Source organism: Dicentrarchus labrax, unplaced genomic scaffold (genome assembly GCF_905237075.1).
Source record: "Dicentrarchus labrax unplaced genomic scaffold, dlabrax2021, whole genome shotgun sequence".
Classification (NCBI taxonomy): domain Eukaryota; kingdom Metazoa; phylum Chordata; class Actinopteri; family Moronidae; genus Dicentrarchus; species Dicentrarchus labrax.
The window spans coordinates 15287581-15305062 of NW_026136706.1; the positions used below are offsets into that span (position 1 = coordinate 15287581).

Consider the following 17482-nt stretch of genomic DNA (forward strand, 5'->3'; position numbering starts at 1 on the left):
ATTAGGATGATTTGAATTTTTCTAGGAAAATGGTTGTCCTGAGTACTATCAGCAAAAGGGATTCATGAAACGTCAGCTGAAATTTTATAATGGACATTTAATTTGACTTTTATGTGTATTGTGCCTGTCTGGTTATGGTAATAGTGCATCCCGCCAATTCATCAAAGTCCATCAGACTATTGGTGATGTAATTTTATGAGGTGATGTTTGTGCTCAAAGGCAGACCGGTAAAGCACCCAAATGCAGGTGGAATTTGCATATTTTGCTGATATGGTGTGAGCTTGATACTACAGATGTTGTGTGCTGTGAAACATTTTGTATGTGTGTGACATCATTATATATGTACCACATGTGTCAGTATTGCTTAAGTAATAGGGCATGGTATTAACACTGCCAGACTTGGAGTTTGGATCAACCATACAAAAACAAGTAAGTTGTTTCACATAACAATATTCACCAAATATGTACAAATTATATCTATTTTTTTATTCTGCACTTTCTTAGAACCTGCGTGAAGCTCAGGTGTTCAGCCTTGTAGCGGAGCGCAGGAGGAAGTTCCAGGAGATCATCAACCGCAGCAACACTGAAGCTACCCAGGTGGTGAGGCCCAAGAGCTCCTCAACACGCTGGGTTCCACCAGGCACACCCCCCCAGCTGGTGACAGAGATCCTGGAGATCCGGGAGAGCATGCTGTCCCTCCTCATCAAGCTCCACCAGAAGCTGTCATCCAAGCAGAACTCTCTGTCGGCATCCTGGCTGGAGGATATGGACATGAACCGTCACGCTCATGGAGATGGCATTACAGCCATTGAGCGTATCCTCACCAAGGCGGCCACGCGGAGCTGCCAAATCAAGCGTAGCATCCAGGACATTTGTGGAAAGGTGTGTCCTCCTGTTCCACCTAAGAAGAACAGTCCCACAGACAAGAAAACTATGGATAAAGAAGAAAGGTAACAGAATCATGCACATTTTGTTAAGTAACATATTCACCACTATGGATTTACATTTGCATTGTACCATGCTGCACATTAATATTGCTCATTATCTCTTTGCCGTGGTTGCTTGTTGATATTCTGTCCATACAGCTATCCTAACTATATTATTATTTGCTTTTATTTGCTTTTATTATATAATCTATAATCAATACACACTCTAAAATTTTGTTTATAACACTAAAAGAAGTGTATTTCACTGTAATTGTAACAAAAGCTCTAATCATGTGTGTAAGCACAATGAGGGTATAAATTATCCAATCACACTGTCCTTATATATGCGTTGAATACACAAGTTTTTAGTTATATATATATATATATATATAATGAAAATCAAAGGAAGTGATAATTCTTCATGGTCCTCTCAGGATGTCACATTATATCTTTGTACAGCTGTACCAGTCACTGTACAAGGAAATAGTAGTCTTTCAGTAATATTGTCTGGAAAGTGCAGATATATTCTGTATATCACTTCTAATATGTTGTCAAAGGTTGCAGCAGGTGATGTTTCTTTTTAGGCTAAATTTACTGTATTTTATTTAATTATTTTAAGCCTTTTTACCTGCTTTTTATTTTTTTTGCCAAATATCATACGTGTTGCCATTAACACTGTAGAATCCCATGAAAATGGGGTCCGTTGGTTGAAGTCAAACTCAGTGGGTTTTGGCTTTCGACCTCACATTCACCCACTAGTCCGTGTCACCCTTTTCCCTCCTCTAATGATGATGGAATGGGCTATAACCATTTAATAATTGCCTGCTTTTGGGGTTTGCTTCACCTCACAGACAAGGTAAAGGTAGACTCTCTCCCATTCACACGAACTAGGGCTGTTTCCAAGGCAACCGTCAGGCAGCAGTGCAGTCAATGGCACTGAGAAGTGAGAAGCTGCTGCCCATTCCTCATGCTGGTTGCCGACCAACCCTGAAGCCATCAGTGAAAATTATTGAGCTGTGACGCGCCTGTCAGCATTTGTTTATGTCCTCTTATTAGGGACTTAATTTACAGTCAGGTCTCACCCAGTAAGTCTGCAGAGTGGGGCCTAACCCACCATATCAGTTCAATAATCAACCTTTCAAACTTTCACAACACAGCACTGTTGAAATCAGACACCTGCTGTGTATATAACGGTATCCCCTGCTACATGGAAGAGTCTGTTGCACATGCCGTGGTTGATCAAGAGAAACATGCACGACTGTAATGCATTTGAAAAGTTGAATTGTAGTGGCTAATGTTCTGAAATTGAGCTAGTAGTTGCTAGCAACTTATCAGTGTATGCATTTATTCACTTACTGAGTGTAACTTTTCTCATGGGAATGATTGAATTCCTTCAATAAAAAAAAAAGAGGTTCTTCTTAATTCAGTAGTTGGTTGTACTATAATTACATAAACACAATTAATATTAATTTGGTTTTGAACTAACTAATTACTGGGTTGTTGTTGCTGCATTTTCTTTAAATAGAATTTCACTTGTTCTTTCTTTCAGACGTCAAAGGGCTAGAGAGAGACAGCAGAAGCTGCTTGCTGAATTTGCCTCCAGGCAGAAGAGTTTCATGGAAACGGCCATGGATGTTGGTAAGAAAAGGCCAGCTCACATTTTTTGCCAACTTGTTACTTATGTTCTTAGAGATTTAAGTTACCAACACATTATTCACAGCAACCATATGATAGGATACTCTGTAAAGTAGAGAAGCAGATGCAGAGGGGCTCATGTGCTCACAGTCTTTACTTGGCATACTTAACGTAACATAGTTGTAAATCAAAGTGTAGTATTCAGTCTACAGTAACCTTAATGCTGCACAGCCTACCAGGCAAGCCAAGAATAAAATGGTGTCGCCTAGACTTTTTTGTTTAATTTTAGTCAAATAAACAATTTTATTGTGATATTCTTTTCTTTACTGTCCTCTTGTATAATCGAGCAAAAATGTAGAGTAAATATTGCACAAAGCACATTTCTGCATATTTATTCCTTCAGCAGGGACTGATAGGGCACCTAAAACCCACATCACACTGATGTGCTTATCAAAGTGGGTTTGTTCTGACATAGGTGTACAAGACCTCATAAAAACACAAAACACACATTAACACATTTTTGTTTGAAGGACACTTTGCTACTGTAGCCCTTGAAGAAAAGCGCTGTTGGCTGAAAAAAACTTATCATTGCTATGCCTTTTTCATTGAGGCAAGGTGACAGTGGGCCGAGCCCGTGTTTGCGGTCTCTGCAGGCCTGTTAGGAGAAATTGAGAGGAGTGTGCTCCTGTGGGAGTGTGGGTGGCTGCTAGCTGAGGGCATAAAGGATCAAAGCACTAATAGTGGGCTGGACTCTCAGGACCCACCCTGACACAGCATGGTTAGTGAATGAATAATGGCTGCTATGATCAGATGGACCATTCTGGCAGGACTGTATTCTGACCTCTTTCTGCATACTGTAACTTTAGTTTCTTTACTTTAAGCTCACTGCTCGCTTTGCATCACCTGTACCAAATTAACATTTAAATGGAATGGGAAGATGACTGTTTAAAACAAGTCAATGCAAAGTAGGCTGTTTGTAGAGGTTTGCAATACAGCATTTGCTGTTATTTTCTTTTTTCTTTATGATAACATCGATTCACATCTGTCTGTGAACATTTTCAATAATCAGAAATACTTTATTGATCCCTGAGGGGAAATTTGTTTGTTACAGTTGCTCAAGGTTCTCACAGGATGTTAAAGAATATAAATAATAATTATATTACATTATCTAACACAATATATATATACAATAGACACTAATATAAAATAAAATAAAAATATAAGTATGTACCTTTTTATAATAATACAATATATGACAATATGTAGAGATAAGAAATAAATAGAAATAGAAATAAATGTATGCCACAGTATGTGACCTACAGAAGTAAATGAGTAACAGTAGTGAGTTTTAAAGATTGTAGTATTACAGAAGTTACAAAGTATGATGGAATCAGGCCATAGGGTTATAAGAAGTACTTCATAAAAGGCAGCTGGATTTGCTGTTTGGTCTTGAAATCAACCTTAAAACCCAATTTTGTTTTATAATAATCTAAAGGTCACTAAAAGACAATATAATTGTATTTAGGCTATAAGGAGCCTCTGTTCTTATGTTACTCATAGCATTGAGTTTGTCTTGTCTGGACACTAGTGTGGTTGATAAAGCTTAGTAGAGGGGCTTAATCCAAGAGAGGTAGACAGGTAATTAGTCATGCAGGTAGTTTTTAGATTTATTAGTCTAGCTTTTAAGCTATTTCTGCCTCCTTCCCAATAAAATGGAGGTGAATGGAATTTCTTATGTTGTACTCATAGTAATGAAAAAGTGATTTAAAGTTTTCAACAGCAGTGTGTCTTTCAGTGCCCCTGATACTCAGAATAATCATCCAACCTCATTGTAACTGCTTTTTGCTGACCGTCCCTGTTAAAGCTGACAGTGTGTTTTGTGGATTAATCAGAGTAACCTGGATGCTCTCTAGAAACATGTGTTATGGTTTAGTTATGCCATCTTTCAACGTGCCACAGAACAGATTTCAGTCACCTGTATTGTATTGGAGTGGAGACAGAAACAGAACAAATTATACTAAACCTGTCTGCAAGGAGAGATGGTCAGTGTCATCATTAACCTAACCAGCATTCTTTAAGAACAGGCTAACAATTGAAGAAATTTATGCTGTAGGAAGCATAAAACAGCAGAACACCAAGCGTCTGTGTGTGTCCTTGTCGTCTTACATTTCGCAATTGTGTGTTTCTGCACATGCGCGTGCATCGGTTGCTCTGTGTACTGGGATGACCTGGGGCTAAAGCTGTGGTGTTGACATCTAATGCATCCTTCATTTCCCCAGGAACACAGTGACCTCTCTTGAGAGCATATTTTCCCAAAAAGCAATAAATCAATTTCCAACCCAGCTTGACATTTCTCCACAATATTTACTGCTCAAATTGAACACAGTTCTTAACATTTAAAGTAATTTCACTTCAGTATTTAATTTCCAGTGCTGTGCCAGTCATGCAGATAGATTGTCTATACCCATTCTTCCTCACGTAACTATAGTCCAGAAACAGCACATTATTTATTGAATGCACTTAAAGATCAAAGTCAGAAGTATGTTGTTAGAGTTGGTTATTTTCTGTGTAAATTAGAAAGGAGTAGTGTTGTGTAACTGAGTATGGAATTTGTCGCCTGAGTAGGATCATGGCTCGCAGTCACTGACCTCCCTTCATCATGGATCGTTACCTTAATTTCTGATCTACCTAAAGGAAAGCCTTTCAGACCACATTACCTCTGAGTGTTTTTGTTTCTCACACAGTTGGATGCTTTTCATTCACACAGAAGTGAACGTAATGCTTACAGATGATTGAATATGAACGATAAGTTCTAAAATTCTCTCATAATTGCTTTTCCAGGTTTTAAGTAATTATTGGCTGCAGCGGTTATGATTGTTTATGGTATACGGGAAAGCTTTTGCAACTTATATTAAGATTTTTACTTTTTTGTGCTAGAATCCCCTGAAACGGAGGCTGCCATGGACCTAGGAGCGTCTGAAGTGATGGAGTCCGAGGTTCTTTACGACTGCGTGATCTGTGGCCAGAGCGGACCTTCCACCGAGGACAGACCCACTGGCCTTGTAGTTCTCCTCCAGGCATCCTCAGGTACTTTGTGTCCCTGAAATTATTCTATTTTCTATTCTTTGTTGGCAAGCCAAAACAGTCTAATAAATCTAATTTTTAACTGGTTGGTTAGCCGTATGGAGCCTATCATTGTAAGAGGTCATTTGTTTTCAGTGTTTGTGGACAGAAGGATCACTCACTGTCATCCAAATAAATGGCATGTTTGATTAGTAATTAGTCACCTTGTGAAATGGTTCACAAGTCTTTGACCTCAACGTCAAGAAAATATCATGTAAAATCTGCCCCCATTGACCAACGGTGGGTCCATCATAGCATAAAATTACATTGTCCAGTTTGGCAACGGGAAACTGCCATCATTTAAAGTTGTATGTTATTTTCCGTTTATTTTATATACATTTTATTGTTGTTAAAGGCCAGGTTGTCTCTGATTTATCAGTCATTGTGAAAAACCCTAAACATTTGGTTCTGGCCACTGACAGGTACCAGTAAAGCTGAAACGATTACCTGATTTATCGATAAGTCAATGGAAGGAAAATGCATCCCCTGTCCATATTGATAATCAATTAATTGTTTTAGTTCTTTATCCAGCAGAAACGCGAAACATTCTCTGGTTTCAGCCGCTGCTTTGTGAAGATGTGTTGCTTTTCTGTCATTGTGCACTGAATATCTTTGGGTTTTGGATGGTGATAAAAATTTAAACGGTCACCTTGTGATTTGTAAATAATGGTTAGTTGTAGCCCTAATGCTCTGTGAACTCTGACCATAATCGCAGTTCTTTATGTAAATACTCAAAAGGTTAGACATACTTATCGTCAACACCTCATAATTCATCGCTGACTTCTGTGATTGACTTTCAGTGCTGGGGCACCGCTGCAAAAGCAAAGAGGCCAAGAAACTACCGACAAGTGATGAAGAACACATCTATGCCGCAGACACGTGTGGGGTGGCTCATGATGTCAGGCTCACGCTCATGCAGCGGTTCTTCAAAGATGTAAGTTGTCTTTAAATATTGCCACCTTTACACAAGAGGGAGAAAAGACTGAAAGCCCTTAAAGCACTTAAGCATTAGGGATATGGATTCTTGTGTTTTAAATAGCAGCGCTAGCAGCTCGAATAATGTCCTTTCATCCTGTCTGTCTGAATTTCTTGATTTTTAGTTCATATGCATATGAAGGAAGGAATACACTTCTTAAATGTGGTTGTGGTGATGACATTATAGGCAAGCTAATGGCTGTCATGCAACATCACTTTGAAGACTCAATGTTGTATGACAAACAGCAGAATAAATATGCATAAACTAGTGGGCAGTTTGTCTGGAAGTCATCACTCAAAAAGAGCTAGCTGCTGTCATTTGCTTCTCATTCCAACATTGTGTATTGATTATCTTCCAATACCTCCAGACCAAAAATGATTAGACTACTTGAATTGGATATAATCTAATAAAAAGCTGTTGAATCCCTTGTGCAGTGTAGTTGTATTAAAAAGTGGCTGGCTTTGAAATACCTCATCAATTGGATGTTTATTGCAGTCTGTTAATTGAAACTTTAAAAATCAATTTATTTATCAGCGCCTCAGATAAACAAAAAGTTTAGCAGGTTGAATGCTTGAACACATATTTGCATCTTCTAATTGATGTGATTTTTCTCTTGTGAATTCTGCAGAGCTCTTGTCTGCAGTCTGTGTCAATAGGTTGGGACGGGGGCGTCTACGTCCAGACCTGTGGACACACTTTGCATATAGATTGCCACAAGTCATACATGGAGTCTCTGAGGGTAAGAAAAAACTTTACCTTAACTTAACCTCATGAAATGATAATTCTAACTATGATAGTTATTTTATAGAAAATGAATCAACAACAATTCTGACAGTTAATTATTTAAAAAAATTCTAAGTACTACTTAAGTACTACTTAAATATGTTTTTTTTAAACCTTTGAATGGACAAAATTTCAATCATTTTAGTTCTGATTACAATATTATATGAGAATCCACCTTACCAGGCTTCAGTCTTTGTGTTTGTGGCCAACTACAATGGTACCCTTCCAATCAGCGTCCTTTGAGGAAGTACGGACAGTTATGGGTGTTGGAGGACACTGTTCATTTAACACTAATGGTGGCTCCTATATAGGTTAGCATGGACGCTGTTAGCATCAGTTACATCAGAACTGGAGAGTATTTCTTCACTCCCAAATGGTTCTGTGTAACAAACAATCCGGTTACCTTTCTTTAAGGTTATAAAGACCACATGATGAATTGAGGAAAATCATTGGAGCACTGGATCCATTGATATTTTCTCTGTGTAGATTCAGTTTTTTCTAAAGTTTTTGGGTCACCTTTTTCAAATGTGCCATCCTACGTATTAAATATAGATCTATATTTTAAAAGTCCAGTGCCTGTAGCTTACCTGTCCTTACCGCAGCAGCCCTAGTAGGATCCAAATCTGCAGCCCTTTGCTGCATGTCATCTCTCTCTCTCTCTCTCTCTCTCTCTCTCTCTCTCTCTCTCTCTCTCTCTCTCTCTCTCTCTCTCTCTCTCTCTCTCTTTTCTCTCCCCCCTTTCCTGTCTATCTTCACCTGTCCTATCAAAATAAAGGCCAAAAATATATCTTAAAATAATAATAACAAAGTCCAATGTCAGTTTTGAGTTTTGATTGTATTGTCAAATGTAACTTTCATTTGTCCTTTTTTTTCCCCTTTCAGAATGACCAGGTCCTCCAGGGTTTCTCTGTTGACAAGGGTGAATTTACCTGCCCACTGTGTCGACAGTTTGCCAATAGTGTCCTTCCCTGTCGCCCTGGACGGGGCACAGAGGCTGGTGCCTGGCACACACCCACAAACAAGAAGACGTGTGTGCTTGTAAAGGAGGTGGAAGATCTTCAGGAGAAACTTGGGCTTTTTCCGGTAAGTTTTTCAATAAGGTCAGGGGTTTATCACTAAAAGCATCCTGTATGTTTTCCACAGCTGTATTTTAAACTGTCAACTCATTACTGGCTGGTGGTCACACAGACGTGATTATAATTACTAGAAACAATCAGATTACTCCAAATTATAGGGAGTGGATTGATGTCATGTTTTTCATCCTTTCACCTGATTGGCAGAGTGCTTTTCAACAGAAATTTAAAAACCAAATACTAACTGTGCTTCACACCTTGTATAACCTTTAAAAACACAATTAAAAAGTTTCTTTGCATGCCCTGATTATTTCATTTCTCATGTCCTCGATCAGTCTGAGAACCATTTTTCACAGAATTCTTTAGTGGTGTCTTTTGGATCACAGTACATTTCAAGTCTCCTTTCATCGTGTTCAGATGTGATATTTTTGCATGGTAATACTGATGTAAATGCAGATTGGACATTTTTATTATTGACATAAGATATTTGTATCAACTATCCCAAATTGCAGTCTAAACTGCCTATGAAGGGGGATAGAAAACAAGAAAAGGAACTTTCAATAAAGGTAAATTGTGACTAGTCTCATTATCTTCCATCACTGATAGCTATAACGGATAATAATGGAAAAGCTGTAGTACTGTTATTGGATATGTTTAATAACAAACTGTTTGGATTATTGACTTTATTGTAAATATTTCCTGCTTGAAACTGTTCGGCATTTAAAAGGAGGTTGTGAACATATGTCTAATTCAGCCTTGTTTTTCTATGTAATGCATCTTTTTGTGCCAGATCATGAGTTGTTTATTATAACGTAAAAATATTTCTCTTAGTTTATGTTAGCTTCCCAAAGTCCATTCTAGAAATAATTTTGACTTAATTGTATTCTTCTTTTTGAAGACGGAATCCAACTTGAGTAAAGAGATGGAGCTTGTTATTAAAGACATCAAGAATACCACCCAGAAGAAATACATGGACTACGGCAAGAACCCTGGCTCCCCTGACAATGACTTCCTCTTCATGTACTCTGTGGCAAGGTGAGGACAGAGTCACACTGAGTTTAGATAGAAGTATGTACATTTTACAGTAATGTTAACAACGTTGTATTCTTGGAGGTGATAATAGAGCATGTTATCACTCAGGTGTGATTGTATATTGAAAGAGCTCCAAGTTCTGTTGAAGAACACATGTAAAATGAAAAGATGAATATTATGAATAAATATTGGTGGCAGTGTCGTGCTAGCATGACCCTGCGAGTGTGTGTTGACACGGGCAACAGCTCCTGGTACGGGTTCTCAAAGAAAACTGGTCAGATTTTTTGATTTCCTGGAGGATGACCTCCACTATCATAGTACCCAGTCTCCAGAGAAATTATGTCATTAGATATCCGTCTACGTAAATGGAGACCTTATTTTAAAACAACTAATCAAATCCGCCATGTAACAGAAACGTCAGCAATATATCATAGTCAGAGCAGACTGTCACAATGAAGCAGGAATTCTACTTTCATTCTATTTATTTCACGAGGGTCTGCAAGCGTCCGAGTGATGCAAAAGAACTACCTATGATCCTGGTCCTTTTGGGAGTATATTCAGGCTTTGATCAAGACAGCAGCCTACTACACAACACAAGAGCCTTAGACTTTAACCAACAACAATATTCATTTTGACTACAAAAAGGTGTGACTAAATGTGGTTTCAGTTGGACTTTAGGTATCTCAACAGGCAGATTGGTAAAGCCAGTTGTGGCAAAGAGATATAGTCAGATCTTTTGATTTTTCAGTTGATCTACGTTCCAGCCCTCAGCTATGATCGTAAGCTGTGGGTAGTGACTCAAATCATGAAACGGATAAGGTGAAGGCACACTGATGACATTGATTTCCATGTGGGCTATATGCTTTTGCATTTTTTAGTTTGGCTGCATTTTTTGTGATTTACAGCCCTGATTTTATATATTAAAAATGCAAGTCATAAAAATAATATCATGGATATAATTAGTTTAGTCCTAACACTGATTCTTAACTCACTGTTGGGATGAGGTATTCTAAGCAGAATCACAGCTACTTTGTGTTAAGTAGAGACAGACAGCGATACCTGCTGTTTGTGGAGGTATTCCAGGCATGTGTAAGAGAAACCAAGGACAGACGCAGAACATGCTGAAAGGATTTTACAGTATATCCCATTTGACACTTCAGGATACCACAGGAGAAGCTGGAGGACATAGCTGAGGCGAAGGACATATTGGCTACCTTGTTTAGTCTGCTGCCAGCGTGATCCAGACCTGGATAAGTGGCTGGAAATGGAGGATTGGGTTGATAAAATAACATCACGTGCAAGGATATACATGTGATTTGGTGTCCTTCTAGGGGCAAAAATTTACCGTGTTTATGCACATCGTTTCCTAATCTGATGGACTCCTTTGCTTCGTTTTTTTTTTCCTTTTCTCGGAAAATGCTACCGTAGAAGTTGGTGTGCATGTGTGCATGCACCTGTTTCAGAATTATGAGCAATGACTTGGTCATGTTGGGCTATCTCTCTGTGTCTGCAGTCTTCGAACTTGGAGGTCCTCTTTTTGCACCACTGCTCTTTTTAAACGCATTGCACACACCACTGACTGTTGAGACCATTGGGATGAACGTCTGCCTGCTCTTTCACTTGTCTCTTAATGCCAGCTCCTCAGCTTGAATAACAATGGTTATCCATGCAAAAAGACAGTAGCGTCCCCTCTCAGTGTTAGTCTTACTTTGTTAGCATTTTACTCTAGAAAGGTGCCTTGAAATTGAACTGAAATTCAATACTGCAGTTGTTGCATAGCACCAAATGTATGGATTGCTTTGCATTCTTTCAAATTTGTTCAGGAGCTGTGAAGGTGTGGTTGATTTGTTTTCTTCACACTTGTCATTACACTGCTGTATTGGTCCTAGAAGTGTTGGAAGAACAGGGGCCTTCTACAGTAGCATTCACAGCTTTGTCACTTCAGGCCACAGTGAAATGGTATTGGCTCTTGCTCCATCTTCACTTATTAGATTTTAGTCTGAGTATGGATTTATTTCACCTTCTGTGATTGAATTTTAGGACCACTGGTCTTTCAAGTGGTCCTTCACATGGCCCCTTTTACATTACATTGTCGTGGAACAGTTCGATTTTAGCCAGGAATCTTAACTGCACGCCACCGCCACCCGCCACTCGCCCTCTGGCCAAAAGGCCACAAACATAATCTTGAAAAAATCTACGTAGTCCTTTTCTTAGGCATTTGTATCTTCTCAGCAAGCTGATCATGGGTTAGAGTGTCGGGCTTTCAGTTCACCTTGGGGTCTCTAACTTCTCACCACTCCCACTCCAAAAACTCTGCCCTTCCTCGAGCGTAACCATCCTTTGCCCACCCAGTGCTGTGGTTCCCTCAGCCCTCCGCCCTGAACAGAATGATCCCCTGAGTGTGTCTGGGTGCCTGTTGGCTCTCTGAAGTTCAATGAACAGCGCAAATTGCCTGAGGAGTGGAAAATTCCTTTGTCACAGGGGCACTCTTATCAGCAAAAGCCAGATGGAGCTTCACCGTGGCTGCATTATCTATGTGAAATTGCTTTTTCTCCCAGGAAACCCAAGGATTTGCCCCCACCTCCCTGGCCCATAGAAGGAAATGGCCAGTGGCGAGATGAAAACGGGCGCAGATCAGTCTTATTTTAGTAATACCTATCTGTTTTCACAATCTATGTACTTTGTTAGAGGTTTTAGTTTATTTTTTTTCAGTGTTTGGTATTGGGGAATTAAAATTCAGGAGTGAAATGTGTTTGGATATGCATGGGAAATTCACATTGGGGATTATGCATGAACTGTGGTTGGAACAGCTTTTATGCTAATGGTCCAGCTTGTGCAAAATCAGTCTTGGAAAGCTGTCATTTACTTGATACGGAATTGCTGCTGCAAAACAGGCGCATTAAATGGCAAATGGCTTGACTAGGCAGCATCTTTCATCTTCCTAATCAAACTGGTAAAAGAGGCAGGCGTAACCAAAAGCTGAATATGATGATACTCAACCATTTACCACCATTCCTACTCTGGCACACGCACACTCTCTGCTTTAATGGCTGTTTTTAAAGGAATACTGCACCCAAAATTGATAATTTTTGTATCAGTAAATCATCTCATGTAACTTGCAAAACATGACAAAGAATTTTTACTTGTTTGCCTTCAGTAAGGAGTACAAAGGCAGCAAATGTGGTACAATGAAGGTGATTGATTATGGAGACATTTATGACAACAGTATAGTTTTAAATAAACAATAAACATCTATTAAAAATAATTCCCAAACTTATTGCAGTCTGTAGTTAATGTCTCAGATATAACTAGTACACATATTGGCTTAAATATTGCTTAAACATTTTCAAAAAAACCTCTGATGCGCAACTGAATTGCACACTTGGGCCCACAGGTTCATTTAATTCAATAACCGCTTCTTGCTATTTCTTTGGAAAGCAGTCCTACACATTGGCTCACGATTCACTTATACTGTAACCTTTAATATGTAGGTCTAATGCCAACTAATGCTGTATGATTTCTAACCAATAAAAAGACAGTGCTTCTTATCCTGGTAAAGCCAAAGAACTTGCTCTAACTATTATGTGAGTGATGAGATGATATGAGCAGGACTGTAAATTAAGATGCCATACCTCTCTGAAAGCAAGTGTGAAAATCTTGTTGTGCATCTTTTACATATGCACTTGTTGAACTGTTTTATGTGTTACGGCTCCATAGTAACAGTCATGGCTCTGTCTCCTCAGGACCAACCTGGAGTTGGAACTTGTGCACCGGGGAGGAAACCTGTGCTCTGGAGGGGCCAGTGCAGCTGCCAAACGCTCATGTCTCAGTGAGTACTTAGTTGTAGACCATCTGTTATATCTTACAATACAATTCAGTGTTTCCTCTAGGATTTTGTTTTAGCAGTGGGGGCAGGCCCGTCCGAACACCCCCCCACCCCCACCACCGGTCACACCCACCCGTCCCGTCATGCCGGCAAACGTTTTACGTATGAAACAGCAGTGACACTTCGCTGCGACACAAACAAATATATTTACCGTTTTAATGTTTCCAGATGTTTGATATCAGGACGTTGAGCTGAGAACTGACAAGTTGAACATTGTCCAATTAAAACGGACCCACCACGGTGACGTTTTTGGTGGAGCTGTTAGTTTAATAGTCGACTTGGAAGAAAGCAAACGTTTTGACAATAAGCTACATCAACACAACAGTATGTGGAGTTAAACTGGACAGCCCCAATAACCTCTGAATAGTTCTACTTGTTGTTAAATTGCAATGTGAGCGGCAGCCAACGGGGGTGCATTATGTCGGCAGGATCATTTAAAAGGCAACCGTGACTACGTTGTGCGTCTGCCCCATTTCTGATACCGTGGTGGCAGAAACTTAACAGCGGCGGGCCGCCGCTCCAAAATCAACATAGAGGAAACACTGCAATTTATCCTGTAAATCTTTTAAGTTCACTAATATGTGGTGTGTCAACGCCTAATATTATATGTCAAGGGGAGTGCCTATGGCCGGATATTCCTAATCAATAAGAATTCATGGACACAAAGTTCAAGTTGTGTTAGTTTATCAGTGCTTTGTCTGTGTTTTTTTTTTTGTCACATGCTGTGTTTTCACTGCTCTTTTAATAAAACTGTAGTCTAATGTGCTGCTATGTCAGATGTATTTTGTTATTTAAGTTGACAATTATAGTGGGCCTCTGTGTAATAAAGTGTCTGACTTGAGATCAAACCCATTCTTCCGTGTTACAGCTGAACCATTAAAAGAAAAAAAAACAAAAGGGTCGATTAGCAATGGCAGGTAAGGATAGATGCCATCCCAGAGCTGTTGAGAGCAGTGAGGGTAAATGAAGCAGACAAATGGGTCAAGTGCTGTTTTAGTTGATTGTGTGACAGCTGACCAGGGCATGTGTCTAGAGAAAGATGAAAACTGTGTTTTTAGTTGAATCTCAAAGAATAAGCTAAACATCAAACACAACCAACATTCATTGTATTAATTACTAATCTTCAGTTTTAATCAAATGTTTAAATATGTGTGGATGAAGGATGGGATAATGTAATAGAAACTATATATGAAGGTGTCAGAGTTCGGTTTGGTGTACAGACTACACCCTGTTTTCTGTTTGTTTAATTATTCTGTCAAAGTTGTGGCTGCTGCAGTGAAATGGCCTGTCATCCTTGAGTGGCTGAAAAGAGATTTTACACTGGAGGTTTGCCATTTGTGGGCTACATTAACCATATAGCCGTGCTGACGGCAAAATTTACTCAGTTGCAGTACATTAGTGTTCGTTCTTCTTAGGGAAATGGATTTGGAGGGAAACGGCAGACGTGTGCTAACTGCGAGAGCTCATGGGGTTCCTAAGCCTGTTTCCCAGTAGGCACTTCTTCTGTTCAGCTGATGAGGATACGATGGACCACAGAGGCAAGCTGCCTTCCCTTGAAATGGGCTGAATCAACTCTAGAGAGTCCAGCTTCCAAATAGCATGTCCTTGGTTTAGTTAACCGCAAATATTTGAATTAATCTTGGGGGCTGCGTGGCTGCTACTGTGCAGGGAGTTAGAAAGCAAATCACGATGACCTCAGTTGTGCAGACTTGCAGTGCTGGGTGAGTGTTGACAGCTGTATTTGCTGTATTGTTGTTATTTGACCCCCTGGTGTTTTGTGTCTGTTGGGGTGGGGGGACACCTGTAATTGTCAAATATCTTCCATGAAACGTCCACACACATAAAAATCCACTTTTATCATTGTATTCAGTGTAGAAGGGGAGGATATGCCTGTTTGTTATGTGACAGGAAAAGCACAGGTTTAAATGCTGGCTGAATTCCGTTTAGCTACTTGGTTTCATGGTCCTGGTATTGTGCATGCTCACTGTCACATACACGCAGTCATTGTTAATAGTTTTATCACATGTGCTTTAACTACTTTGACAGTCAAAAATCTGTGCAGTGAAAAAGACTTATTTTCCAGAGAGTGTGTGAGTAACAAAATGTATGTCAACTGATTGAAGATGTTGGGAATCTATAAATATGAAACGGCGCGCTGTGTTTTACAGTCTGTGATCACAGCAGTAAGTAAATTAGAGCTGATCATGATTATCATGAGTTGTGACCGCAAGTAATTCAGATGATTAATATCTGAAGTGAGGGAGCCCTTGCTGTTTTTCTTTGTGGCCCATTGTCTTAAAGCTGTCTCAGTAGTGTATGAAGCAAAATAACTTTAGCTGTATTATTAGTATTGTAGCAACTTGTTTCCACATGCCATGACAGAGGAAGCTCCTCTAAGTGACCTTTTATCATCACAGAAGAAAACAGGATATTTCATTTTAAAGTGGCTCATCAAGACAAACAACTGTAATCAGATGGACGTCCTGAAGCTTGTAATAAGCCTTTTCCATCTTTATACATGTTGCACTTTTATGCCAATAGCAGCAAATTACATCCCTGATTTTATTCATCTTTCCTTTATTCTTCATTTACTGTCCTTCCTTCCCTTTCCTGTACGTCTTCCAGGTTAAATCCTGGTAAGAGCGGAGTTATAGTTAGGAAAGAGAGGAAACAAGCCGTAGTGAAGACAAATGGGACGCAACGAAGGACTGACATAGACACTTTGCTTTCTTTGTGCTGTGTCTTTGTTTACCTGTGGAGGGCAGTGTTGCTCTAGGTATTGACAGTTAGCACAAGTCAAATTGCAGAGCTGATCATTTGAGGCACTTTGCTGCATTATGGCATCATAATTCCCTGTAAAAATCAAATAGGATTAGAATTGTTTTTTGAAAAAAAAAGCTTTAGGTTGTAGGTTTAGTGGCACTGGTTTCAAACACGGTTCATATGTGATTTACATCTTATTGCTCTTATGCAACTTTAATTTAAGAGGACTTGGATTGAGTTCATAATTAGAACAAGTAGGTTAATTTATTTCCGGACTCTAAAGAAAGACGAGGACATTTCTCCACTTTGGAATAAATTACTTAACATCTAAAATGAGTGGGCCAACTTGCTGCATTTCGCCCATGTTGAGGCTTGCTTGTAATGCCATAAATGTTGGTACTTGTAACAGGTTTGGTCTAGATAAAGACAATTAAGGCTGTAAAGTGTTCTACTATTAAAAGCTAGCGTGTACACAAGAGATTGTGCTTGTGCAAGGGGTCTTTCTTCATGTTCCATTAGTTTCGCAACGAACAGGTGTGACCTGACCAAAGAGTTGCTCAAGGCTATCAAACACTACCATGTATCCATCTGGCCTGACCTGGTTTTATCTGAGCCAAACCATTAGCCTGCAGTCAGTTCAAGTCAACTGCTTTCATCATTTGATCTACAGCGGTTGCTAGTGGGGTATGACAATGGACACTGAGATAAACAGACACTTGCTGGTTTTGTTCCCTGTCAGACCTCATTGGAACAGAACAATGACGTGTGTTTTTGTTTTTTTTCCTCCCCCCTTTCAGATCAGCTGTTCCATGTGTTGGCCATGCACATGCGTCTATACAGCATTGATTCAGCCTACAACCCCTGGACTAAGCTGACTCAGGTTACACAAAGCAGAGAGACAGAGTGAGTGACTTTCTCTCTGCTAATAAATGTATAAATCTGTCCGCCATTACCCCTCAGTCTCTACTTTCCCCTCACACTTTCCCTCCCTCACATAAACATGCAATCAAAGCACCACTTTATCCTTTCTCTAAACACCACTGTTTCCTCCTGCCCCCCAACAGCTTTTCCTCCACACAAAGAGGAGCTAAAAACAGAAAAGAGACCATGCGTGGTTTCCATAGATACCAATAATTGCTGCATCTGGCAAATTACCGGGCACTCCACAGAGAGCAAAACGACCCTGTCAAATTCACTGTACTGAGAACAACTGCACCACACCAACATCATGCTAGCAAGGCATCTCAGCACCCAGCTGTCTCAACTAGCCCAACAGAAACCTGTA

At 39.6% G+C, this 17482-nt stretch overlaps 1 protein-coding gene across 4 annotated transcripts in view; it reads left to right on the forward strand.

Moving 5' to 3' along the window:
• ubr3 (ubiquitin protein ligase E3 component n-recognin 3) overlaps positions 1-17482 on the forward strand; it is a 42181-nt gene that overhangs the window by 14354 nt on the left and 10345 nt on the right. For 2 of the 4 annotated variants that reach the window (XM_051403089.1, XM_051403090.1), the window contains 10 exons: positions 505-950; positions 2476-2564; positions 5499-5648; positions 6485-6618; positions 7289-7399; positions 8326-8526; positions 9029-9082; positions 9415-9551; positions 13292-13377; positions 16995-17100. In XM_051403089.1, coding sequence (XP_051259049.1) covers positions 505-950; positions 2476-2564; positions 5499-5648; positions 6485-6618; positions 7289-7399; positions 8326-8526; positions 9029-9082; positions 9415-9551; positions 13292-13377; positions 16995-17100 — 1514 coding nt within the window. The remainder of the gene's footprint in view (positions 1-504; positions 951-2475; positions 2565-5498; positions 5649-6484; positions 6619-7288; positions 7400-8325; positions 8527-9028; positions 9083-9414; positions 9552-13291; positions 13378-16994; positions 17101-17482) is intronic. The other 2 variants (XM_051403091.1, XM_051403092.1) reach the window with 1 other exon arrangement.